General features: G+C 43.0%; 2 protein-coding genes across 3 annotated transcripts in view; both read right to left on the bottom strand.

Moving 5' to 3' along the window:
- The window catches only part of RAD54B (RAD54 homolog B), a 61670-nt gene that overhangs the window by 25619 nt on the left and 8088 nt on the right, over positions 1-27963 (bottom strand). The window contains exons 1-4 of one of the 2 annotated variants that reach the window (XM_063130954.1): positions 26476-26524; positions 6520-6711; positions 5117-5389; positions 3219-3381 (exon numbers count right to left, since the gene is read on the bottom strand). In XM_063130954.1, the coding sequence (XP_062987024.1) occupies positions 3219-3381; positions 5117-5389; positions 6520-6544 (461 nt within the window). In that variant the 5' untranslated portion in view covers positions 6545-6711; positions 26476-26524. Of the gene's footprint in view, positions 1-3218; positions 3382-5116; positions 5390-6519; positions 6712-26475; positions 26525-27963 lie in introns of those variants that run through there. The other variant, XM_063130953.1, reaches the window with a different exon arrangement.
- FSBP (fibrinogen silencer binding protein) lies at positions 17366-27341 on the bottom strand. Its single transcript, XM_063130955.1, has 3 exons — positions 27197-27341; positions 26476-26916; positions 17366-18302 (listed from the first exon to the last, which is right to left on the bottom strand). The coding sequence occupies exons 2-3, from the start codon at positions 26844-26846 to the stop codon at positions 17768-17770; spliced, it is 906 nt and encodes a 301-aa protein (XP_062987025.1). The 5' UTR covers positions 26847-26916; positions 27197-27341; the 3' UTR covers positions 17366-17767.

Here is a 27963-nt window from a genome sequence, read left to right on the forward strand (position 1 = left end):
ATACATGTTGCCCTTGGGCAAGCTTATTCAATCTCATGGCCTCCAATATCATCTGTACGCCGATGATACACAACTATATCTGTCATCTCCGGAACTTTCTCCTGATGTTCACGATCGTATCTCGGCATGTCTTTCAGATATCTCAGCTTGGCTGCTTCATCGTCGTTTGAAACTCAATATGGCAAAGACTGAATTGCTCGTTTTTCCTCCTAAACCTTCTCCTCATCTCTCATTCTCTCTTACTGTCAATGATGTTACGCTTACTCCGGTCAAGGAAGCTCGTAGCCTTGGCTTTATATTTGACTCCTCGCTCTCCTTTATTCCTCATATTGAGGCAGTAGCTAAATCTTGTCGATTTTTCCTGTATAATATTGCCAGGATCCGATCATTTTTGTTTGTCTCTTCCGCCAAGACGCTTGTTCATGCACTGGTTATTTCACGGTTGGACTACTGCAACCTTCTTCTCTCTGGCCTTCCTTCTTCTCACATCAGTCCGTTGGTTTCTGTTCACCACTCTACCGCAAAGATCATCTTCTTGGCTCGCCGCTCTGACCATGTTACTCCGCTTCTGAAATCTCTTCATTGGCTTCCAATTCACTTCAGAATCCAATATAAACTTCTCCTGTTAACCTTCAAAGCTTTTCACGGTCTAGCTCCTTCCTATCTCTCCTCTCTCATCTCACACTATTGCCCCGCTCGTGCTCTTCGCTCCTCTGATGCCATGTTTCTCGCCTGCCAAGGGCCTCTACTTCCCTTGCTCGGCTCCGTCCATTTTCTTCTGCTGCCCCTTACGCCTGGAACGCTCTTCCAGAACATTTGAGAACTACAAGTTCAATCGCAGCTTTTAAAGCTCAACTAAAAACTTTTCTTTTTCCTAAAGCTTTTAAAACTTGATGTTGTGCAGACTTTATACTGTTAGTTTTACCCTACCCTGTGCCTGCTTACCCTACCCTGTGCCTGTTTGCATTCTCTTCCCCTCCTTATTGTTTTACTATGATTTTATTAGATTGTAAGCCTATGCGGCAGAGTCTTGCTATTTACTGTTTTACTCTGTACAGCACCATGTACATTGATGGTGCTATATAAAAAAATTAATAATAATAATAATAATAATAATAATAATAATAATAATAATAATACGAAGGGGCAGCGGTAAGGCAGCAGAGGGGTCAGGAGAGGCAGGAAGGAGCCGGGGGTGGGGGAGCCAGTTGGAAGAAACCTGGGGGGTTGGGGAGGGTTTTGTGTTTGTATGTCTGAATGGATGGGGGCTGCATGCATGAGAGAGAGAAAGAAATTGGGGGGTGGGATTTGGAGGAACCCAAGAGTGCCTGTGAGTTTTCATGTGCTTGCACTATGGAGGAAAAGGGAGATATGTGTGCACATGGATGCATAATGGATCCACAGGATGCTTGTATGTGTGTGGATGGATGGAGGCATGTGGTGGGTGGGCTTGGTTGTATGGGGGGAGGTAGAGGAAGAGAGGTGTATCTATGGGTGGTGGGCCAGGGTGTGTGGGTGTGGGAGAGAGAGAGAGAGAGCATGGATGGTGATCCAGAGTGAGAGAGAAAAAGATGGGGTGGAATGAGTTGGCTAGCAGAGGGAGAAAAGGAGTTTGCCATCTGTGAAATAGGTTTCTAAGGTTTCTATTGCCATGCAAAACTGTGGGCTCAAAGGAGTTGTTTACTGGGTTGAGACTCAGCCCCACCTCTACCTTGTTCTCAGACTTTGGGGCAGATTACTTGTCCTTTGCTACTAATTATACTTCCCAGAGCAGGCAGCCATTTTGTGGTGGAGCAGAAGCATGGATGTATATACTGTAACATGACAACAGTGTGTTGAGTAAGAGCCTGATGGGTGGGCAGAAACCTTGCCCAAAGGATGCCATTTTCTGCAGTAAGGATGGGCAAAATGCAACCTGGGGGCCACATGCGCACCAATATTTTTCTGGCCCCTCCTCACCCTGCACCACAGAATTTGCCACTGAAATTCAGCAGTGCTGTTGGAGTAAAAATCCCTAAAACTGTGCTTTAAGCAAGGCACACACCTTGTTTTCAAGCAAAATTGTGCTCCTAGGAGGCTCCCAATTTTCAGCAAATTGTTGGAGAGGTTGTGGGGGAAAAGGAACGTATTTACATATGTGGTGGCAATGCAAATATGTACAAAGATTATGGAAGATGGTGTTTTCAGAAATTGAAGAAATAGTGGGAATGAAAATAGAACAAACACCAAAGATTGCATTGCTGTCACTATTTGAAGATAGTGTGGAAAAGAAAATATAGAGCTGATATCGAGTTTGCTGGTTGCAGCACGATTGATGGTAGCTAGGAACTGGAAGATTCAAGGGGAATATTCTATTGAAGAATGGTATAAAGAAGTATGGGATATAGCCATTAATGATAAACTGACATGTAATATTAAGTGGAGAAAAGGCGTAACTAAAATAAATGAGTTTGAAGGAATCTGGAAACAGTTCCTAATATTTGTGTTTACTAAGGGAAGTGGGAAACCACCAGCGGAAGAAACGATAAGATTTTGGACTCAGGAATAGATCCCGAGGTGGGGGGTGCACTTGTATGTTAAGAATGATTATGTTGTAGTATGATAATGTATAGGTAATACTTATTCAATATATATGTACTCAACATTTATTCAATATGTATGTAGCAGTTGTTTGATGTTTCTTTTTATTATTATTATTATTATTGTAATGTTGTATGTTTATATAGTGTAGAAAACAAATAAAAATTATTAAAAAAAAAAAAAAAAAAGAGGCTCCCAGAAAATTAAGCAGCATAATGGGAGCTTGGGTGCGCCCCCTTCAACTCCTAAAAGTTGTCCACCTCTGCTTCATAGCATGAACGTGGCCATCTTAATGTGTTGGAAATTCCTGCCATTCCAAAAAATTCCAAGATTCTCGAAGACTGATTAAAGTGAAAAGTAAGAAGAAAGTGGGGAGGGGCAGAAGTTTAGCGGCAGAGCAGCTACTTTGCATGCAGAAGGTCCCAAGTTTGATCCCCAGCTTCTCCAGATAGGTCTAGGAAAGGTTCCTGCCTGAAACCCTGGACAGCTGCTACCAGTCAGTGTTGGCAATACTGGGTTTGATGGACCAATGGTCTGACTCAGTATAACACTTCTTCCTAGTTCTGCCCATTTTTAGGATTGGATGCCTGGAAGATCAAACAACAGCTTTTGCTTGCACAAAATTATTCTCCTTTTACCTCATTCCCATCATGCATTCATAAAGAAATATAATTCCTTCTCGCTGGTGAGGTCGAAGATGGTTTACAATGTAAGGGTCCATGACAACATCCACAGTGGGCAAGCCTGACTTATTGAACATCCGTTGGTGACTTGGGGATGGGCGTGGCATGACCAAGGAATCTGAAATGTCAAATGCGCAAACTGTAAATGCAAAATGATTGCTTCTTAAGCCAAAGCAATTCACCTTCTATGGCAGCCTTCCTCAACCTGGGGCGCTCCAGATGTGTTGGACTACAACTCCCAGAATGCCCCAGCCAGCTGGCTGGGGCATTCTGGGAAATGCAGTCCAACACATCTGGAGCGCCCCAGGTTGAGGAAGGCTGTTCTATGGGGAAAATGAAAACACCGTTCTTGGTTGCTAAAGCCAAACAACAGCATGAAAACACCGTGATGCTTTAAATTTTCAGATTAAGTAAACCGACAGAATAACAAGCGATTGTTTACTATTCAGATCAAAACAACTGTGAAAGCTATTCACATAACATTGACAAAGGAAAACAAAGTGTATAATATACAACAGGAAGTGTGAAATGATACTTACATCATTCCTTGGGATGCAATACACTCAAAACATCACCTGTCCCACTGCAATAAATGGACATTATACAAGAGTCCTTAAAGCAAGTCCTATTTATTTCAAGGTGGGTTTTCTCCGTCTTAGGTTAGAAGCTGCATTCCAGTTTGTTAAGTGAACTCCCAAAGCTTTGTAATCACAGCTTTTTATGTTGTGATTTTATTTGTGTATGTGTGTTCAATGTAAATGAATGACCCATTCAAATAAAACAAAGAATACTTAAAGACACAGCGATCTAATAACACAGGCATAATAATTTGCGGTATCACCAATGGGATGCTGAAGACATTGAACCTCTTGCTCCCACACCCAATGTGTTGGCCAAATCGATCCCTCTGCATTTGTATCTAATATTAAACGTGAAAGTTTATAAAGGTTCAAAATCTAGAGTGTAATGGCATGAACACTCAAACTTTCCTATTTGACCCCATATTCTCTGGGGTCAGAAGGTTTGCTTAGAGGCATGTTGCAGGGATTTTAGGCCTTTCCTATAAGCAGCATCAGTGGTCCCTAAAGGAAAACTAGCTCATCATGAGCCAGGACTGACTTTTTCTTGGAGAAGTAACTTGCCTCAACCCACAAAGGCTGCTGTCCTTGCTGCAAACAAGATGGCATCTACCTGAATCAATCGTGGTGGCGGGAAGGGGGATATTATCTGGCTGCAGATAGCAACCTTATGCATGTTTAGACAGAAATAAAGGTTTCCATGTTGCTGGGAAATGCTGGGAGTTGTAGGACTTTTTTCTGCCTAAACATGCATAGGATTGTGCCCTTAAACTCATTAACAGTTGCTAGTTAATGGGGAGACATGATAGCACTCTTCAAATACTTGAAAAGTTGTCACACAGAGGAGGGCCAGGATCTCTTCTCGATCATCCCAGAGTGCAGGACACGGAATAATGGGCTGGAGTTACAGGAAGCCAGATTCCAGCTGGACATCAGGATAAACTTCCTGACTGTCAGAGCAGTACGACAATGGAACCAGTTACCTAGGGAGGTGGTGGGCTCTCCCACACTAGAGTCATTCAAGAGGCAGCTGGACAACCATATGTCAGGGATGCTTTAGGGTGGATTCTTGCATTGAGCAGGGGCTTGGACTCGATGGCCTTGTAGGCCCCTTCCAACTCTAATATTCTATGATTCTAGTGATGAGCTTTCAAACCCTTGCACATTTTCTCAAAGAGATCCAGCTTAGTTCTGATATATTGAGTGGGGGAGGATAGGAAAAGTATAGATACTGGGTTAAAAAAGATGAAACAGATAAAATTTAAAAATACTCACTTGGTGTGCATGGATCATGACGTGGTTTATAGTTTTGGGAGACTTTGGGCAAATTTCCTTTTGTGTTGGTTTTGAGAGGGTGGCAGAATGGCTTCACTGTAGCTTGTGAGCAATTCCAAACATCCTCTGCTGTCGCCACACCACACTGAAAACACTTCCCACTTCTGAAGTCCTCTTCTGGAATCACACCCATCACCTCGATTTCTTTGCCTCCAATCATCAGAGTTTGGCCTTCATCAAGATTTTCCAGATCTTTGGCTTTGTATCCTGTGCCTAAGAGGGATCACAAACGTTAAGCCAAGATGAAAATAAATAAAATAAATAAAATAATAATAATAGAAACAGAAATATATCAAGTAAAAAGATAACCAAGAAGAAACTGTGGGTACCCTGTCTAAGGATTATGACCAACCATATTCTCCTTAAATTCAAATGGAAACTGAATGCTCTTTCTCTCTCCTTGCTTTGAAGTTCTTTTGTTCCACAATGGCCACTTTAAGGTCGGTGACAGTGTGTCCTGGGAAGCTCAGTGAGAGACTGCTGAGTTAGAATTAATCAACAAGTTTAATTCTATCACCAAAGGTCTGAATCACGATAAAGGATTGTCAATCACACTACATAGTTTGGCTTACTTGTGCGAGAATGTTTGTGTTATCAGCAACAACTACACTGGGAATAACTATTATTAATAATAACATTGCCACTCTCAGTATTTTTTGTATTTAATTTCCTTCTGACCTCACTGTTCACAGTCCCTGCTGCCCCTTCAATATATACTATATATAAATCTGAAACTCTCCATAATATTCCTTGCATCTGATGAAGTATAAATCTGCACTTGTTAGCCTTGAAGGTGCGACAAGGTGTCTTTTGGATTTCTCAATGAGAGTGTAAACAAAATTGAGGCATTAAAAATTACTAGAGGCCTCAGCGAAAGATCTGGCTAGTTATTTCAATTCAGGTACAATTCCTGGTCTCTGCTGCTCCTGGTCATGTGTGTCTTTTCCTCACTAGTCCTTCTCTCTCCCAGATGCCCTCTTAGGGTCCTTCTACCGGCCTTTTCTTTCCCAAGTCCCCATACTCATTCCCTCTTTCTCTTGGGAGCTCCCTTCTCAGGCCCCTCACTCTTTTATTCCTCCTTTCTGAAGCCCATGTGCCTGTCTGGCCTTTCACTCTCGGATCTGAGCAGTTGGCCAATAGCAGCCTTCTGCCTGTCCTGCCGCTCCATGACACCAGAGCAGTTCAGCCAATCACTGCCAAGGTTTTCACCATAACATTGCTCAGCACCTTACCCTAACCCTTACAATAGAGGCTATATCAATATTTTTCATTTTATTCCAACCCACATGCAAGGTTAATGCCTGAATTTCAGGCATCACAGTTACACTCCTGACCGGCATTACCTCTTCCAATGTCTTTGCCTTCCATATCCTTTAATGTCACTAACTTCCCTTTCGCAATCAGAACAGCATCCCCTTCCCACGTCTTGTGTTTCTTCTTTGAGGCCTTGCACCATACTACGCTGAAGTATTTCGTAAGGCAGCTGGGCTCCTCTTGCTGCCCTGCTATTTCTGCCCTGGCCACCCACACTGGACCTGTGAGGGTGAAGAGAGACGTAACAGAAAAAGGAGAGCTTAGAGCAGGTTCCTTGGCTGCAGGGTAAGCCCCAGGGCTGCAAATTAAGGGACAGGTGTGTGGACCAGCAAACCGAATATGAGCTCAGCTGCTAGTCTTTGCTCTCCCTCACACGTGTGGGAGGCCAGTGTCCCCCAATCTGGTGCCCTCCAGATGGGTTGTACTACAACTTTCAGCATTCCCCAGCCAGGTTTGAAGTTGCAGTCCAACGTATCTGGAGGGCACCAAGTTGAGAGAGGCTGAGGTAGGCTGTACGTCTCTTCTTTTGTTTAAAGAAAATAAAATTAAAAGTTGCACAACTATTAACCTGCAAGTTCCTGCAAGAGAGAACCTTCTGAGGTAAACAGCTACACCAGAAGGCTGTTAGACACTACAGGAATGTTCATGCATTTATTTTTTCATTCAGTCATTAAAATTATGTAACACAGAGAGAGAGAGATAAAGAGACAGAGAGATAAGGTGGAAGGGTGTCTCGGTGGCATTACGTCCAAGCATGTGGCATCACTCAATCAGCACTATGCCCAAGTGGCAGCAGATCGTGGGAGTTGTAGTTCAACACATCTAGAGGTCACCAGGTTGGGGAAAGCAGACTTAGGTAAACAGCCATCCTTACGCGTGTGCACCCCACTTCTGAGTGGTGAGCGGTTTCTGGGGTTCCTCGGTGCTCAGTGTCCCTCAAAGGAGGCCACTGGAGACTTGCGGTGTGTCTATGAAGGGCACATAAACATTTATACTGGCTGAGCGTAAGATCAGTATTTGCAGCATTAACCCTCTGGCACATTCCTGCTCCCCATCGGATGTGCTGGGCAACCCACTGGTCCACAGGATTTCCTGCAAGCAGCTCTCTGCCTTCTTTTCAGATCCAGTTCCAGCACAAACAGAACATTTCACACAGAGACTTAGTTTGCTTCTCTTATTCTCACTCCAGACTCAATTAGTACATTCCTTAGAGAGGGGGAGAGAAAGGTAAGCTCCCTTCCCAAACAGTCTAGCGGGGGGGGGGGTGCAGGGAGAAAAGCTGAGTCATCTTTGCCCACAGCGACAGTTGGCAGTGGAGGATGGTGGCTCTGAAGTCAGTGGGGCAGAGAAGCCGCTCCGGGTTTCAGTCAGAACTGGACACAGCTCTAAAGGAGCTATCCAAGGTGGCTCTGGTGCCCCACCAGCCTTCACTGTGAAGCCACTAGCCTTCACTGCTGAACACTACTAGTTATGAGCTGTCTTTTCAAGAATTGTACGGTCTGAGGGGATTCTGAATCTCTTTGCAATCAGAACACTGGGCTGTAAGCAACCCCTGAGAGGTCCTCTGGAGTCTAGACCAGTAGTGGGGGGGAATCTCTTTCAGCCTGTGAGAAGAACTCAGTTTCAGAGAAGCTCTTGCCAGGGGGCAGGGAGCACAGTCCACGGGTGGGTGAAACTGAACGCAAAGAGGGTGGGCTCAAAATAATAATAATAATAATAATAATAATAATAATAATAATAATAGAATACCAGCACATTACAGATTAAAACTTTCACTGACAGTAACTAAGCCTTAGGAATGGCATTTCAATCTTTGAGAATGGGGTGAAAGGTGCAATAATGCTGGGAAATCACCAAACTAGTGGTTGTGGGAAAGGGGTGTGGTCATCTGGGGAGCCCTGGAGGGCCGTATTGGGTTTTGGGGGGCCCGGGCCTAAGGTTTCCCACCCCTGCTCTGGACTGACCCCCAAACACATAATACCTTGAAACATAAGAACGAGGTACTTCCAGATGCAAAGGTATATAATATTCCCTTATATATACCCAGACGACAACTACGATCCTCAGAGGAGGTCCTGCTGGCCATTCCAAGACGAACGGATTGCCGCCATTAAGAACCTCAGCGGCAGGCCTTCTCTGTGGTGTCACCCACCCTCTGGAGGACCTTCCCTCGTGCGGTTCAGGAGCCGGAAAACGTAACATCTTTTAAACGCCTCCTGAAGACATACCTTTTGACACAGGCTTTCCCTGTGTAAAAGGGCTTTCCCTTTAATGTAGCTGGTTTTACATTGCCTTTTAAACTTTTAATGTTTTAAACTGATACTTGCATTTTATGTTTTTTAATTGTGCACTGCCCAGAGAGCTTCAACTGATGGGCAATATAAAAATGTAATAAATAAATAAAGGATGACAGCAAGTGAGAGTAGCTGAAGGATCAAAAATATATTGAAAGAATAAAGTAAAGAATTATATAGAAAATGCAACAGAAACATCGAGTTTGTATATAGTTTATCTTAGAATAGCAACTTAGGCGCTCAGGGCCAAAAATGTCTGAATCATGGCTCACTTATTTTACTACGGTATACAACCTCACCGAGCTAAATGAAACTAAGTGGTGCATTTTTCTAGACCAAATGTTGGACCAATTCAAATATCATCCAGATCGACTGTTTACACAGCACAGTGTCTCTTGTTCACTCTATGGCATCAATTTTTTTCTATTTTTTTTTTTTAAATAACCACGCACTGCCAAATGCAACTTTAGAACGAGTTTTCTGTATTACGTATTACTGTAAAATAGTCATTGTGGCTTTCTGTTTGACAGGTTTTCTTTTGTTTTCATACACAGAGCACACATAAGATTACAATATTTAAAGGCAAAACTTAGTCACACTAAAAGCCAATGGGTGAGTTCCCAAAGAAGTCCATGGGATTTTGGCATGCACTGCACATCGGTGTTAAAGAAAAGCATGCAGCTAAATCCATGTGCCAACCTTTAGGGCATTTTCTAATCATTTGCTACATATTACTGCCCGGCGGAGAAGAAAAGGTGATTGAGGTTGACGGACAAAGAAAACCTCAAAGCAGGGGTGGTGAATGTGTGACGCATGGACTGCAACTCCCATCAGCCCTAGCCAGCATGCCAATTGTGAGGAATGATGGGAATTGCAATCCAACATCTGAGGGACCACATGTTTCCCATCCCTATCTCAGAGCCTGCTCTGGTTGGACCAACTGCCCCTGTGCGAAGGACCCTAAATTGTTATTTTATTAACGTATTTTGATTGTACTTGTGGATGGAGTTGGAAAAAAACTGTATCTGTAAAGATGGAATAGAAAAAAGCAAAATAATAAATTACAGTTTATCCCACACACCGGAGTGTGCATTTTTCTAGCCCCTATTAAACTACTAAAAGCTTCACTTTGTTTGTTGCAGCTTACAACAGCAAAGAAGCCCAAATAGATTGCAGAAGTCCATGCAAGCATTAAGAAGGGAGAATTAATACTATGAATACTTAATTTTTAATATTTAATTTAAGCACATTGCTGGCAGACGTCCATGCAAACATTAAGTAGGAAGAATTAATATTATGAATACTTAATATTAACATTTAATTCTAGCACACTGCTGGAAATCTACTTCAGATCAACCTTTACTTTCTTGGTTTCATCTTGGGTTGCCTGCAGCATTTATTGATAATCTTGCATAATATTAATTCACAATAAATTGTGCTGTTGTTCTTTTCCTTTTCCTTTTACAAAGGGCACGTCTTCATAAAACACAATCATATCCTCTGCAATAGAACTGAAACATAGTTTATTCCATTGCTCCCTATCTACATAATTTAAACACACTTCCCTATTTAAAATGTGTGGGATTACCTTGGAAGACGAAGTCTGAAAGATTATTCATATTTTTGAGTATTTTCATGTGTTATGCAGAAGCGATTACTTACAGACAAGCCAAAGACGTTCTTGGAAGGGGAAGGCGTAATCTTTCCAAGCCACGTTACATAAACCCAATTTACATAAATGCAATCCGTTCAATAATTCAAGCAGGAAAATAATAGGAGAGACCAAATTTAACAGGGATTGTGCAGAGGTAGTCATGTGTATCAAGAGAAGAAAGTGTTCTGCCACAACAGAGATTCTTTTTTTTATGGACGGCGGGCCTTGCTTTAGTGCAAGGTTTCAATAACTCACTGAGTGTTCCTCAAAGTGGGGATCGGGACCCAGAAATGGGTGTCAGCCAACTTCCAGGTGGGTCTCAATGCTTCAGACTGCCCAGTGCCTCTTTGCTTGACCACCCTGTGCCAGCAGGAGTTGGTTAGAGAGCAAGGCTATTAGTTAGCAAAGGTAACAATAACAACAATAGTTTTTAAAAACTGGGTATAAAGAGGAAGCGGATATGAGAGGGAAGTTGTGATTGGATGAAGTAAATGTAAAAGCAGCAGGAGGGAGGAATGAAAGAAAGTGGTACTTGGAGAAGGGTACAAGTTAAGTGTGAAAGAGAGAGATGAAGAGCTCTTTCAGAGGGGGGCGGGGATATCGCTCTTGTTTCCTGCTTCTCTTCCAGAACAGGGATGAGAAGAATCACATGGGGGAGAAAGGGAAAGCAAGCAGCAACCACGTGGCCCATTCAATGTAGTGGGACATTTATAGCAAAATTTCTCTGCACACAGCAGAAAATGGCGAACAATTTCACTAAAACTCAGAGGAGTTGCATTTTGTGTTATTTTAACATGGAAAAAAATGGCAGAACGAGGAGACTAGTGGGAGACAGGGGAGGGGGAACACATTGTCGTCAAAGGACCCGTGAACATCTGTGAATGGCCAGTGAGTGTGCTATAAAACACTTGACTGATGATGCTCAAAATGAGAGGAGACGGGAAAGATGATTTGAGAGGCATATGGGGAAACGAGAAATATATATATATAAAATTAACAGTTTTCTCTGTTTAGAGCAGGGATCCCTAAACCTTTTGGGTCAGTTGGCAAATCTGGAGTTTTGAGAGAATGTCATGAGTTGTCTTACACAACAGCTGCCATGGAAGGCCTTGTATGGCTACCATGGTGGGCATGGCCAGTCACAAAACACTTGTTTCCCCAAAGGGCAAACTGTTGAGACTATTAGAACAGTAACAAGCCCAAGGATCTAAGTACAAGGTAGAAGTGTAAGTTTGAGCTCCAGAATAGAAAACCCAAATTTGGAACCCAAATAAAACCTAAATAAAAGCAGCATTTTGCTTTGCAGTATGGCAATCTCCCAGCTAAAAAATATTTAAAATAAATTCATGAAATAAAATTAAAATCAAAAGAGGCAGGGGGCCTGGTGAGCACCAAGAGAGGTGTCCATTGCTACCATGTTGGAGACACAGACTTAGACACTTTGGGCCAGCAAATTCTTCCTGAAATGGGGAGGCTGAGTAATCTGCAGGGCTAATATCTTTATTTAACTTGAGGAAAGCTAAATTATGGAACTCTGTTACAATGAAACAGTTATGCCAAAGAATTTAGCAATTTGAAAACAGGGATTAGATAGAAAAATAAAACTATATCCGCAATTGCTGGCTGATTATGCCAAACTCTGCCTCTGTCTGTCACCATTTTGTGACTGGTGGGCCTCAGACATCTTCAGCTCTCTCAAGTGGACCCTGGGGGTAGAACATTTGAGAAGCTTTGTGCCAATCCAGATTTAAACAAAGCAGTTAGGCAAATTACACACATATTGAAATGAATCTTGATTTCTTTCATGTGAATTCATCATTGTGCACTGAAGTAGTGTGATGTCTGAGCTACTGCTTTCTATACTGGGTCAATTGTTCTATTCTAACTGCAAAATAGTTCAATAGTCTGGAATGTGGATTAGAATGGGAGATTGGTGGGTCTGGAGTATGGGAAAGAATGGGATATTGTTTTCCCAGTTATGTCTCTTATGTGTGCTGTGACCCAAAGACAGAGACTTCAACTATTCAGGCAGCATTTAAAATCTGGAAAGTGCTAAACTTTCCTACTTTGTTGCAGGATCTACCAGGCTTTGACTTACTCCAGTCGTAACTTCCAGCTGATCAAGACCCTTACACAGCAGAGATGGACAGAGGTAGATCTGGATCTATTGGTAGATCTCTTGCAGATTTGCAGTAGATTGACAAGGATTCCTTACTCCCAATTATTTAACAGCAGCAATAAAATGAGTCCCCACAACCCACATCCAAATTACACTGCTGAAATGAAGAAAGCTTGGGATCACCAAAAGTGGATTTGTGTGTGGTGTGAGGACCGTGAGCCCCATTCAGTTCTGGTATTCAAAACAAATCCCTGGGTTCATAATTCTTTAATTCTAAGCATATGCCTTTTGCACCTGGCTCTGGTTGGTAGATTTCAAGGTACTAGTAAAAAAAAAAAGTAGATCCCGCGAGCCTAACCAGGGTATAGAGCAGCACTGGAATTATAAGCAAGCTCAGGCTTTGACGGTGTCACTGCCCTATGGCCAGCAAGTCAGTCCTGCTTCGACCCGCCTGATGTCTTCCCATCCTTTCTTGACTACTCAGAACGTCCTTCTGTGTCATGAACCTTCTCTTGCCCTTGACTGACTACAGAACAAGCCTCACTCTTAAAAAGGATTCCACCCATGCAACCTGACTACCAGCCTCTAGACTACAGCCACCAATTGTCCAGTCTCACTATACAATTACCGTGTGAAGACTTAATTCTAAGAGAGACGGAAGCCATCTTCTGGAGCTGCCATGGACCACGGTACGCATGCTCATTTTCTCCGTCTCACTGTGGTCTCCGATCAATTCAGTTCTCAGGGACAGCCCTCCCACTAGATAGAGTGAGGCGATTGCTTCAGGCAGCAGATGTTGGTAGGGAAGCAATGGCAGCCTCTCAAACTCCCTAGCTCTTCCCCTCTGTTGCAGGGTAGTGCGGTATATGCTACACAGCCTGTCCTAGGCCCCCTAAACTAGCCTCACGCTGCTGCAGTTCTAGCGGACGATATTATCCCATAGCCAGCATTGAAGTAAGCTTTAACTGCTCTTCCAGATGGCTTCTGTACATGGAATGGGAAGGGGGCACCATCTTGTCCTTCATCTCAGGCAGCAAAATGCCCTGGTCCAGTCCTGCCAGTGCTGCAGAGTTTTTTGCAATTCTTCAGAAACTGTTCTTGTGGAAACAGCAGCAAAAGTAAGGCACGCTGGCAAGGCTCAGTCCCCAAACTAGACCAAATAACAAACAGGAAACAAATCCACAGACACTGGAGCGTCTAAGGACATCCAACAGCTTTTAATGCATGATATCAAACTCAAGGTAACCAAGCCACGGACAGCTCCAGGTAGCAGTGGGATGGTCACAATTCCAGCCCCTCCATCTGAAAGCTTTGGATTCCTGTAGCAAAAGCTGGTATAGCCATGTATGTATTGCTTAAAAAAATCCCTCCAGAATTCAGTTTCTTTTCTATTTTGGGAAGTTTCTCTTAAAACTGAAATTGAGGGGACCAGAAATTGCTTGCAAGCTAGACTAGTCAGTTTCACCACTTAAGTGAATTGTATGGGTCTGAATTAAGATATGAATTAACATGCTTTGTCTCCTACAGAAAGGTTCCCTAACGACCTCTATTTCATTTGCACAGTTATCAAATTACTAATGGTGGACTGGGACTACAGCAACACTAGCGTAAAAGGGGAAGTTGATCCCACAGCTCTTCAGAAATGATAATCTGTAGCTGCCTAACTCAACATTTGGCTCACCTTACTTAGAACTTATTTATCAGTTCCTCTAAGCAATTGTACGTTTAGTATCATAAAAGGTGTAATACTCAAGATCATTTAACATGAATCAGAGCCATTATAAACATACTACACATCACTTTTCTAGATTCCAAATAGGGGTGATTTAAAAGTGATAAAAGCAAGGATTTAACCCATTGGCTAATGCATTAACTATTCTAATTAATTAATTAAGTGTAATGTTTCCAGTAGAGAACCAGAAAGTAGTAGAGGAAAAGAACATGGTCAGAAATGATACTGCCGATGGCCTGGGACCTACATATCTGAGACCCCTCTTCCCGATATGTGTTCCCTCATCAACGAAGACCTTCTCCTGGTCCCTTACTTTGTTTACCATTGCTCTGCAAGGTCAAGCTGGTCTGAGAAAAGAGCAGGGCCTTTTTGACAGGGGCCCTAGAGCTACGAAACAGCCTTCCAGAGTAGGTTTGAAAAAGCAAGCAAAAGTGACTTAAAGACTTTCGTCTTTAAGAAAGCCTTGGCTGACTTGACATTGAGAATTATTAGGTAGGATTAAATTTTGCTGCTCTGACATTTTGCATAATGCTGTTTTTATGATATTGTATAGATGTTATGAATTGTTGTAGTCTGCCATGAGTGCAGGAGGAGGACAACACAAATATTTTAAACCAATAAATGTTTGTACTCTAAAGAGTTTTGGAGTTTATGCGAGAATGAGGCTACACATTTTCTCACTGGTAACTAGCCCTATTTGCAGGGTGCTTTCAAATATTTATATCACTGGTCTAACATGTAAACGAAGAGCATCTAACTGTTTACAGGCTTTATTAAAGCCAATTTATTTCGAGGAGGAAAAAGCTTGAAGAAGAAAAGGTGTGTGTGGGGAGAATAATTCAAGCAATGCTCCCTAAGTGAAGGTAAGAAGGATAAAGGATGAAAGGCCTAAAGCAAACAGGATTACCTGCAAGTAATCTTCTCTTTCCCTGTCTCTGATTTTACGTGGCAATAACCTTTTTGCACATAACAGACACAGGAGAAGTGCTACCTAGGAGGTTGGTCTCCCTGAACAAAAGCCAAATGCAAGAGCCTACAAGCAGGAAACTGGTCCAACTGGAAGAGCGAGACAAGTAGAAGCTAGCAGCTTCACAAACAGATAGGCAGGTGATTAATCAGTTTACATCTAAAAGACAGAAACATTCAAAAGCCTCCCTCCTGCAACTGGTGCACTCCAAATGTTTTACACAACTCCCAGCATTCTTGACCACTGCCCATGCTGGCTGGGGCTGATGGGAGTTGAAGTCCAAAACATCTGGAGGGCAAACAGATATATTTTATAATTCTTTATAAAGGCTTTGGTTTTATACACATTTAAATCTCATTTCATAAATATACCGGACAACATAATTTCTGTGACGATATACACAGTACGTCTCAGGATCTTACAGCACAAAGTTAGTTTAAGTTTGATTAGAAATCATATCATCCTATATTCTAACTCCGATACAATTGTCAGAGAGCCAGTGTGGTGTTGGACTCGGAGTCAGGAGATCCAGGTTCTAGTCCCCACTCAGCCATGGAAACCCACTGGGGGACTTTGGCCCAGTCACAGACTCTCAGCCCAACCTCCCTCACAGGGTTCCTTGGAGGAAAAAAGGTGGGATATAAATGTAATAAATAAATCTTTATGTGGCCAAAACAGCAACAGCTACACACAAACAGGACGTATCGGTACACTCAGGTAATCCCAAGCTTTGCAGTTATATAATTATTATTATTTTTTAGGGGGGAAATACGTAAATAAAAAATCATAAAAACTGGGTCCAATGAGTACTAAGCATGATCCGTGCTCATGGAATACTGGTGGTTGAAGAAAAAAAAACTGAAAACGTGGTGGGAGGGTGATGGCGAAAAACTCCAATGACAACTCAGCATGGTAAATGGGTATAGAATGCTGACTGAGTGTTGAACAATAAAATCACAATGGAGGAGGGGGAATGGAATGGTATAGCAGTGTTTGGAATTCCGAACAACACTACACTGCAACCTTTGAAATATTTCAATTTTCCTCAAAAACGTACATAAGATTTTGCTTTCCCCCATGGGTTCCAACATTTATGGAAATTCTACCTCTCTAGTGTAGAAGGCTCTCAAACTTGAAGGTATATGTGTAGAGATGTCTGCAGGTAATCCATGTGTCATTTTTTTATTGCATACATGTAGGGTGAGGTAGAACATGCCAAGTCAATGACCCAAAATGAGTGCAGAATGTCCAGCCGGCAATTGTATCAATCCTATTTCATGCCAGCTGACTGCCCACAGCAAGATGGTGATATATCTTTCCTCAGTTCAAACATTTGTGCTCCTGGGTTCCATGGACAGTAGTGATCAACCAACAGATATACATGTATGTATATCTTAAAGCCATTTTATGGTAGTGGCCATCACAACATCCTCTGGCAACAACAGTAGCGGCACACTGAAATGACGCATAAAAGTAGACCAAGCACTGTCTTCAGCCTTACCTTAACAGACTAACACCACAATCCCATGCAAGTTTAGACAGAAAAAGTCATACAACTCCCAGCATTCCCCAGCCATGCTGAGAGTTGCAGGACTTTTTCTGCCTAAACATACGTAAGATTGCACTCTAAGGGGCACACTCCTATGCATGTTTAGACAGAAAGCATGGATGGATGGAGAATGCTGGAAGTTATACGAGTTTTTTTCTGTCTAAAGATGCATAGGATTGAGTCCTAAAAACAGAGCTAAAGAACATCTTGCTCTCCTGATGTTGTTGGACATCTCCAGCCGGCCGGCCAAAGGACAGGGATGATGAAAATTGTAGTTCAACAACATCTGGAGGCCACCACTTTCCCATAAATGGAGGAGAAAAGGTAGATACTAATTCTTATTCTTAGCTATTTAATGCTTTCAGAAACATGTTATAAAACATTGTGAATGCATATTCCCTCTGTTCAGCTCAACATCAAAAAAAACCACCAGAAATTCCTTTCTCTGCTTTTCGTGACAGGGTAAGACTGCATTTGAGCAACAGCAGTTATCACATGTTTTATAGTGAAGAAGGAAACAAAGAAAAATAGCCTTTTTTTCTCCATTTTGCATATGTTTATTGACCCAGAAATAAATGAATATTTTAAACGGACAGATAAGAATCGCTTCGTGGGGGGGGGGGAATGAAATGAAGAATAAAATCAGCATTTTTACAACAGCTGCATGAATTATCGTTTGCTTTTGCTAATAGTAAAGTGATCACAAGATTTCAAAGGATTTTTTTTAAGTCTTAGATCTGGTTCTACTTTAAATCAAAAACCTGGGAAGACCAGAGAAAGATGGCTTTGAATTTATTTATTTTTTTGCAAATGTGCACAAAAAATAAAATGGAAAAAAAACATGCACTCTTCCCCCGTCAAACCCTTCAACGCTGGGTTTTGATCCATCCAAATAAATGTAGTAAATCATCTCTTCTAGATCAAAAAGAATTATGAAATAACCCTGCAGAATTGCTAAATATTCAAAGACTATTGAATTCAGGGAGATCACGGCGTAGACGTATCGCCTTTAACCTTTCTACTTTAATTTTGGCTCTTAGTAGCTCTTCTTCCAGCTGCTGCCTTCTTTTCAAGCCATCCCTTTTTTCTTGGATATAGAGCCCAATTTTCCTCTGATTTTCCAAAATCATGTTATGCTCTTCTTTTAGCATTTGCAACATTTGGGGATCATAACCCCCACACGCCGGCCTAAATCGTTCCCCGCTTTCAAGCCTGAAAAATTCATCTCTTCTGGGTATAGGGGATGGAGACAGCATTCTTATATCCACAGAAGACAGGGAAGTTGAAGGTGACCTCTCCATGACGTGGACCAAATGTTGCTGTTCTCTTTGCTCTAAGCTCTCCTGAGTTTGTAACTCTACAATCAGCGACGGAGGGGGCTTGACATCCTCCTCCTCCTCCTCTTGATCCAGCTCCAGCGTGATAGCAGCAGGATGGTGCTCCAACACCAGCTGCGGTGAGCTCGTAGTAGCAACAGTTTCTTTTTCCAGGGTGGCACTAAAACAGACAGACCATACTTTAGTCATTAGCAGAAAAAAGAAACTTCTACATTTGTCTTCATTGTGCACATCTCCCTTATACCTGCAGGCTCTCCTGATTTTTAAAGTTCCTGGGCAAGTTACTTTTCTTTTACTCTAACCAGTTTGCCTTCAAAGAAAGGGGTGTTTTGTGACTGGCCATGCTCACTGTGGCAGCCATTTTGTGAATGGGAAGCCCCCCTGTGGCAGCCATTTTGTGAGAGCACCCATGACACTTTCAAAATTCCAAATGAGCCCATCAGCCCTCCCCCCCCCAAAAAAAAGGTTGGGTACTTCTATTTAAGCCATTTGTGAGCTAATCTGTGAAAGAGTGAGAGAGATAAACCACATCACAGTTGTTTATTATTATTATTTTATTATTATTATTTATTTATATAGCACCATCAATGTACATGGAGATTGGCCACTGTGAGAGATGCAAAGATTATGTGGAAGCAATGTTTCATCAAAGGGTGAATAATAAAACCTAATGCAGCATTCCCCAACTGGGTGCTTCCCAGATGTGTTGAACTGCAACTACCAGCCATGCTGGTTGGGAATGCTGGGAGTGGAGGTTCAACACACCTGAAAGGCACTTGGTTATGGAAAGCTGATCTAGTGAAAGAAGTAAAAAAGAAATACAGAAGAAAACAGAGAAGTGCAGAAGATTACTTTATGCACCAACAGCATGATGAACAAAGGTAAAAATAAAACCTTTAATCATCCCTGATGGTCTAGTTCCGTGGGTCTAATAAGGCTTCCTTTCCTAAGAGTCGGAAGAATGCTTTCCCTCAAAGCATTTCTCCCCACCTATCCTACAGTATCCCTCATTCATGAGAAGCATCCTGCATTACCGGATGAAGAGGGTCTGGAGCTCTTGAAAGCTTGCACATATTTTGTGACATTGAGTTGGCCTAATAAAGCTATTACCCTAATATCGAGTTTTTGAACTCAAAACCTGAAGAGATCGGGGCCGACCCATTTTGCCTGGCGTGAGTAGTCAGCCATTACCTGTGGCTGCTCCAACCCATCGCCCCTTATCCTAAATGCTCTAAAATCCATAGGTGACTGGGAGAGGGTCAGTCGCTCACCTGGTGCTGGGCCGGGAAGTGCTCAGAAGCAATGAGAAAGAGCTTTCAAGTCTGTCCCAGTCTAGCATCAGTGAGCGAATGACCCTGAGTTTTCCAGAAGACAGCTGGGGGGTGTGTGTGTGTGGCAGAACAGAGATCTACCTTTCACCTTGCACAGGGTTAAGAAATACTTGGAAATTGCTAAAAAAAAAAAAACTCTCTTGCCTTTTCAGAGGGCTCTCTGAAAGTATGGTGGTTACGGAGAGGAGCAGTGGAATAGTAAAGAGTGCAAGCAGGGGAGGGTTGTGGGTTTTTTTTAGAGAAGGAACAGTGATGTTTTCTGCCAGAGCACCAGGCAATTCTCTCGCTGTAGCAAGAGAAGCTGTAGCAAGAGAATGAGGCGATAACAAGCCTTTCAAGTTTTACCATTGTTTGTGAAAGATTACCACAGAGGAAGTCAGAGAATGAGGGAAATAATCACAGTTACCTTTCTTTGATGGTACTCCCTACTCCACACTAGCAGTTAAGAAGGCAACACCTCTTTGCCCAGGAGTTTGCATTTTTAATTTAAAGACAGAGGTTGAGTTTCAGCCAGCTGAAGATCTTTTGTTAAAGTTCAACATTTTTCATAGGCTGAACCGAAGTAGTCCGGAGTAAGTACCACTCAGTTTTAGCGGAGCTTATTCCCAGATAACCATGGATAGGATTGCAGTCATGCTCCGTAAACTTAATTGTGAGATTTTAGTAGTGGTCGCTTTTGGGATGTCTGTGTTTTATGACAGATTTTTTTAAATTCAGAGTATTAACTCCTTGGTGAATAATTAAACATAAAAGCAAGATATAGATATCAGGGGGATGGAGGGATGACTATGCATCTTTCTTAGGGGCATGGCTGTGGGGGCTGTCATAATGAGCTCTTGCATCTCAAAATTTACTACAATAGCACTGGAGAGAAGATACAGAAGATACCTACCAGAGTGTACGTCCTCGCTATGGTTACTCCATATCTCCCCACCCCATCTGATTTAGATCTGGGCACAGATTAGACTCCCCTCTTAGCACCAGAGAGGAGAGAGTCTGTTGCAACACCATTATTATTATTATTATTATTATTATTATTATTATTATTATTAGTATCCCACCTTTTGCCCAATGCTGGGCCTCAATAGTCCAGCAAACGTCTGGGCAGCTATAAAAGACATCAGGTAGCGCTTGGTAATGCGCCGCCATCTTGCCTAGTCATCTCTTTTTTTAATAAGCATCTATGAAAATTAAGATACAAGGAAACATAAGCTAACTGGGAGAATAATATTCAGACACACATCCCCAATCCTGAAACCTGGAAATATCACTTATTATATTAACACAACCATGGAAAATGATGGGTCAAGATGAAAACCAGGCTGCAGAATTGTCCTGTACCTCTCACAAAACACCTTCAGGGTGTGCTCCCTCCTCCCTAAAGCACAGATCGTAAAATGTAAGGAGGACAGATGCATGGTTTTGTCTAGCAGAGTGGAGGCACCCCTACTGAAAGTGAGAGAAAACAGTTGCTGTAGTGAGGGAACCCATCCAGCATCTGTTTGGTATGAGTCATCTTTCTGTCGGATCTAACTCAGCTTCAACATGCCGGATGCCACATGGCTGAGAACTCTGGATTCCTAAATCTGTATTACCTCCAAACATGGTAGAGGGTGATATGGCTGGACTAATGATGCCATGACACGTTTTAATAAGGGAGTGAATGACTTTGCCACATCGAGAGCATCTGGATTAAAATAAATGGGGCAAGGAATAAAAAGAACATGATAATCGGAGTCTACTACCGACCACCCAATCAAGGAGAAGACGAGGACAAAACTTTTGAGAAACAAATTGCCAGTGTTTCAAGGAAGTGTGATGTAGTAGTGATGGGGGACTTCAATTACCCTGATATCTGTTGGGAGACCAATACTGCCAAAAGCGGCCCTTCCAAGAAATTCCTGACATGTGTGGGTGATAACTTTCTCCTACAGAAAGTGGAGGAAGGAACTAGAGGATCAGCAATCCTTGACTTGATATTGACCAATAGGGATGACTTAGTGGATAAAGTGGCAGTTACGGGAACTCTGGGGGAAAGTGACCACATCATACTTGAATTCTTGATTATGAAGGAAACAAAAGTTGAGTGTAGCCATACACGTACTCTGGATTTTAGGGAAGCTGATTTTAATAAACTCAGAACCATAAACAAGGTCCCATGGCAAATGAGCCTAATGAGAAAAGGAGTGCAGGATGGGTGGGAGTATTTAAAAAAGGACATTTTAAAGGCACGGTTACAAACAATTCCAACAAGGAGAAAAGATAGAAGACAACAGAGGAAACCAATGTGGCTCCACAAAAAGCTTAGAGATGACCTGAAAACAAAAAGGGATACATATAGGAAGTGGAAGGAAGGCCAGGCTACAAAAGAAGAGTACAGACAGTTGGCTCAGAAGTGCCAAAATGGCGTCAGTAAGGCTAAATAAAGCTCAGAATGAGCTGAGATTAGCGAGGGATGCTAAAAGCAATAAAAAGGCTTTCTTCAGATACGTGAGTAGTAAAAGACAGAGGAAAGAAATGGTGGTTCAACTGCTTAATGAGGATGGCAAATCGATAACAGATGACAAAGAAAAGGCTGAAGTGCTCAATTCCTACTTTGCCTCAGACTTCTCCCAAAAGGGGGTCTATGACCCCCCTGGAAAAAGTGAAGCAGAAGTTGAGGGGGCAGGATTACAGTTTGAGATTGATAAACAAATGGTCAAAGAACACCTAATTTCCTTGAATGGGTTCAAATCTCCAGGGCCTGATGAACTGCATCCTAGAGTAATGAAGGAACTACCGGAAGAACTCTCAGAACCTTTGTCTATTATCTTTGCAAAATCATGGAAGATGGGTGAGGTGCCGGACGACTGGAGGAGGGCTAACGTTGTCCCTATCTTCAAAAAGGGCAAAAAGGAGGAACCTGGGAACTACAGACCAGTCAGGCTGACATCCATCCCTGGGAAAATTCTGGAGCAGATTATAAAGAAGTCAATCTGTAAGCACCTTGAAATCAATGCAGTGATTACTAGAAGCCAACATGGATTTGTCAAGAACAAGTCCTGTCAGACTAATTTGATCTCATTTTTTGATTGGGTAACCTCCCTTGTGGACTGTGGGAATGCTGTGGACGTCATATATCTTGACTTCAGCAAAGCTTTTGACAAAGTACCACATGACATTCTGATTAACAAACTAGCTAAAAGTGGGCTAGATGGAACAACTATTAGGTGGATTCACAGTTGGCTACAGAATCGGACTCAAAGAGTACTTATCAATGGAACCTTCTCAAACTGGGGAGAGGCAACGAGTGGGGTACCACAGGGATCAGTCCTGGGCCCAGTGCTCTTCAACATTTTTATTAATGATTTGGATGAGGAGGTGCAAGGAACGCTGATCAAATTTGCAGATGACACAAAATTGGGTGGGATAGCTAATACCCTGGAAGACAGAAACAAACTTCAAAGTGATCTTGATAGGCTAGAATGCTGGGCTGAAAACAACAGGATGAAATTTAATAGGGATAAATGCCAAGTTCTACATTTAGGAAATAGAACCCCAATGCAGAGTTGCAAGATGGGGGATACTTGGCTCAGCAATAATACAAACGAGAAGGATCTTGGAATTGTTGTAGATCGCAAGCTGAATATGAGCCAACAGTGCGATATGGCTGCAAGAAAGACAACTGCTATTTTGGGCTGCATTAATAGAAGTATAGCTTCCAAATCACGTGAGGTACTGGTTCCTCTCTATTCAGCCCTGGTTAGGCCTCATCTAGAGTATTGCGTCCAGTTCTGGGCTCCACAATTCAAGAAGGACACAGACAAGCTGGAGCGTGTTCAGAGGAAGGCAACCAGGTTGATCAGGAGTCTGGAAACAAAGCCCTATGAAGAGAGACTGAAAGAACTGGGCATGTTTAGCCTGGAGAAGAGAAGATTGAGGGGAGACATGATAGCACTCTTCAAATACTTCAAAGGTTGTCACACAGAGGAGGACCAGGATTTCTTCTCGATCCTCCCAGAGTGCAGGTCACAGAATAACGGGCTCAAGTTAAAGGAAGCCAGATTCCATCTGGACATCAGGAAAAACTTCCTGACTGTTAGAGCAGTGCGACAATGAAATCAGTTACCTAGGGAGGTTGTGGGCTCTCCCACACTAGAGGCATTCAAGAGGCAGCTGGACAACCATCTGTCGGGGATGCTTTATGGAGGAGTCCTGCATTGAGCAGGGGGTTGGACTCGATGGCCTTGTAGGCCCCTTCCAACTCTGCTATTCTATGATTCTATGATATGATTTGTTGGGTAACAGCTGCATGTTACTTCCGTGTGCATCTTGTTTGGGTGGCCCAAACTGTTTGAACAGTCAGCTATATGGACACCACAGGTGTTCTTGTAAAAACAGAATGCAAGTACCTGAGATACTGTGTGAGCCCCAGGATGGAGCTAAGAGCTACTTTGGCAGGGGCAACACAAGGCCTCCTGAGTGTTCAACCCAGGGGCCTGTAATCTTAATTTATTTGATTTTATGCTTACTCATTTACTCACTCTTACCTACATATTGCATGTAAACAGAGTTCTGACACCGGTGTTATTAATGAAAAACAGCTTCAATAGGGAGATTTTGAGAGAACAGCAAGGTGGTGTTTAAAGCCCTTCCCCACCTGCCATTTCTCCACTCCAAATTCCCCCACCCATGTCTTCACCATGGGGTCCAAACCACATGTAAACGTGCATTTTGAACCTCTTAACAGTAAACGTTGTACAGATGGTGATTAGGAGCGGAGGAAAGATGGTCAGTGATAGGCATAAAAGTGCCGCCTCCCCCTATCCCCACTCAAAAAACACCTTTATTTTTTTTTTAAAAAAAACCTTGAGTTTCCTTATTCACATTTGCACATTAGCCCCAGGTTATTCCTTTGGCCTACACCGCAATGCTCTCTTTCCCTTGCAGGTGATTGTCCCAGAAAGGCTGCCCTGACTGTAAACCGCCCAGAGAGCTCTGGCTATGGGGGCGGTATATAAGTGTAATAAATAAATAAATAAATAAATAAATAAATAAATAAACTTTCTACTACTTAGTAAAGAGGGAGCCAAAACAATCCCAATGCAAAAAAAAATCCATCTTCGTGGAAGCTTAACACACAGCTATTTCAATAGGGCTGGCTTCTATGCAAAGGAGCTTGGGATTGCAGTCTTGAAGTGCAGTTCAGGACATTCAAAATGAAAAGACAAAAGCACAGCTTGGAGTCATAACAAATGGGCAACTGGGTAGGTCAGCCTTCTGCAAGCTCATGCCCTCCAGTGGTGTCTGGCTACAATACCCATAATCCTCCACCTTTACACCAGGCATCAATCATCTACCTTTAAAAATAAATAAATATGAATATCCCGCCTTTTGTGCTCTTCACACAGCACCCAAAACCGCTTACTAATCAGGAATAAAATTCACCACCAGGTGCATTGCAGCGGTTCTTGCTCAAATGTAGATCTACCCATTTCCTCTATTGCAAAATTACCAAGACACAAAACACCTGCTGTAGTGGTTCAATGGCCGAAGTAAGAGCGTATCCAACCGGCCAAACCCAGTGCCATACTCCTGGCCTGTGCCGAATGTTTCAGTCTGAACGAATATTGCAGAGAGCCCTCCCCTCTTACAAGATCCTGCTGCAGCACTTAGGCTGCAATCCGACACACACTTAGATGGGAGTAAGTCCCATTGAATTCAATGGTGTTTACTTCAGAGCAGCCATGTAGGGTTACATTTTTATTGTAATTCATCGCTGGTGGAGAACCCACACACCAAAAGGCCTGATGCCTACATGCTGTTATTTTTCTAGCATCAACCCTGGTAGAATTTAGACCACTCGGATTACTTAACAGAACCAGAGGAAGCACAAATCAAGGACTGACCAGCATGCACACTGATGCCAGCTTCCCTGGAAACTCAGATTAACGTTATCTGTTTTGCACAGTAAGTGATGTGAATTTAAATGGGTTGTGACAGGAGGAAGGAAAAGAGCTGTTCACTTCTCCTTAGGTGTGTTTGTTTAAAATTATAATTATTAATGTCTACAACATCCAGGCACAGGATAAAGCTGACCTGGGAAGCATCCGAGCTGCAGCCATGTGTGTGGCAAGTCAGTTGCGGAGGGGGAGGGGATGATTAGCAAAGCCCCTGCGAGGGAGCTTGAAAAACAGCCTGCCCTGTTCTACGTCTGGCTCAAATCTAGACAGGCTCTGATTTGATTAAACGCTAAAAGGCAGCTATAAAATAAAAGACTTTGTGGGACTGCAGCCTTCCAAGCTGTCTGCGCCCAATACTCATGAATGTACTCGATGCGCTCTTGTTTACGGCTTAAATTAAAGCTTTTATCTGCATTCTGGCCACCGAGAATGCAAAAGAATGGTTATTATCGTTTTTAAAACAATCCATTTGCTTTGTTAAAAGGCACGGCTGCGTATGAAGTAAAATCATCTCCAAAGGTCTAAATTCAGCTAAGATGTGTTCCACCCTGGGAGATTAACATAATCCTTGCCGGGCGCACTGTATGAGAGAGAGAGAGAGAGAGAGAGAGAGGCTTGCTTCTTTGTTCTCCAACTCGACTTTATGTAGATTTTATCCAAAACAGGCAGCAGCTTCCGTACGCAGGCAGACGACTGCAGTACTACCTTAAATGTAGAACAGCCTTTCCCTTGGTCAGTGTTTGAATGCTATGCCTATTAAAAGGGGAGGGGTAAAAGTTGGAGCTCCTATTTCACTTGGATTCTTTCTTAACCCTCACTTGCCAAAGGTCTGACAATGAAGACCTTTGAAATACAGCGGAAAGTTGAACATAAAAGTCGGCCCTTATTATTACTATTTAAATAAAAAACATGTAAAATACATATATATATATATACACCAGCGTGAGCGGCAGCACTTCCCCACCCCTCCTCCCTGCTAAGGCTAGCTTAAACAAGGACCGGCTGAGAAGACAGGAGGTGCTAGAGTTGCCATCGAAGCGCAAGGTAAAACACAACTTACCAGGGCAGGTTGTTCCTCTCTCGCAGACACACGCTGGAAATCTGAGGGATCATCTCCACAACTTTCTTCGTGGGCTCGGAGATGTAGCTCTTGTAATCGGAAAGGCTCTCCTTTTGCTGCAGCAGCTCCTGCTTGGCGTACTCCTTGAGCCGCTTGTATAGCGTGCGCAGGCCCTGCGCGGTGCGCGGCGGCCGGTCAACCCCAATGGCATTGTAGTTGTCAGCTATGATGTCCCAGCATTTGTTTTTTTCCACTATGACCGAGTGTTTGTTGGTGTGCTCCTCGAGAATTTTGACATAGGGCTTGACAAGTTTGAGCAAATCCAGCTTTTCAGATAAGGTGAAATTCGAGGACCGGGCCTTCCCAACCATCGTCCTCTCCAGCTTGAAGCAGCAGCAGCAGTTCCTGAAACCACCACGCCGAACCTAGCTCTCCTCGGCTCTTTTTCACAAACAGAAAAAGATCAGGCTTAACTAGGCTTGTCTCATTTAGGCCCCCGCCTACAAGGGAGGGTTTATTAAAATTCCTCCAGCTTAAGCTGACGCAGGTTCAGGAAATCTGCTTAAGCCAAGCCTGACCTACATAAAGCTTCAGACTGAAGGAGACGAGAGGAAGCAGGCAAAACACACACACTTTTGTGTCAAGAGTTTTCTCCCCCCCCCACCCCCTCCATACATACACTGGGATTGAAAACATAAAGGTTTAAAGATTAGCGCATTACCCTGCTAAATATTACCCAATTCATCCTGAGTTAACAAGCTCACGCACATCCCTGGAGCTGACAGAAACTAAAACTGCACCGAAGATTGGATTTATTCATGTCCAAGAAAGCAACAACTTGTGTGTGTGTTTTGAGGGGGAGGGTGTCATTTATTGGTTGTTAAGCCGAACCACCACAGCAAAAAGAGGAACGGAAAAACAAGAACAGCCACGGCAAGCTGGGGGATTTGGCAGCAGGCGTGTGTAGAGAGATCCCTAACAGAGCCCCTGATCACGGCTCCCCGAGCTGCTGTTCTCTCTGGCGGCATTTGCATAATGCTAGTCCTGCTGTCAATCAGGAATTGCATATCGCCTAGCTAGTTAGGTTTCACTCAGGGCTCAGGCTTCACAGCAAAGCTAAGCTTCCCCAGCACTTTGCGGTGTGCGCCTCGGCTTCGCCTGCCCGCCTGCGTGTGCACACACACACACACTTTTTAAAGAGGCAGTCGCCCAATAGGACAATGTGTGCGAACAAGAGGGCAGAAAACACAAAAACAAGGTCTTTGCATCACCCCATCAACCCTTGCAGCCTTCCAAAACCTGCCCAATCTACAGCATCTGCGGTGGAGAGAAATACTTCAGGGGCCACGAAGTAAAGACAATTTCCAGAGGGTAATCGCAGCAAGAACAACAAAGAGTCTTGCGGCACCTTAAAGATGAACAAATTGATTCTGGCGTAAGCGTTCATGGACTACAGCCCACTTCGTTCTGGATTTCCTGACCTGGTGC

Source organism: Elgaria multicarinata, chromosome 7 (genome assembly GCF_023053635.1).
Source record: "Elgaria multicarinata webbii isolate HBS135686 ecotype San Diego chromosome 7, rElgMul1.1.pri, whole genome shotgun sequence".
Taxonomy (NCBI): Eukaryota; Metazoa; Chordata; class Lepidosauria; order Squamata; family Anguidae; genus Elgaria; species Elgaria multicarinata.

Bases quoted from the DNA above. Each gene is read 5' to 3' on its own strand.
- FSBP (XM_063130955.1), bottom strand. From the start codon at position 26,846: ATGGTTGGGAAGGCCCGGTCCTCGAATTTCACCTTATCTGAAAAGCTG. The intron at 18,303-26,475 runs GTAAGTTGTGTT...TGTCTGTTTTAG, and splicing joins GAGAGGAACAACCTGCCCTG to TGCCACCCTGGAAAAAGAAA.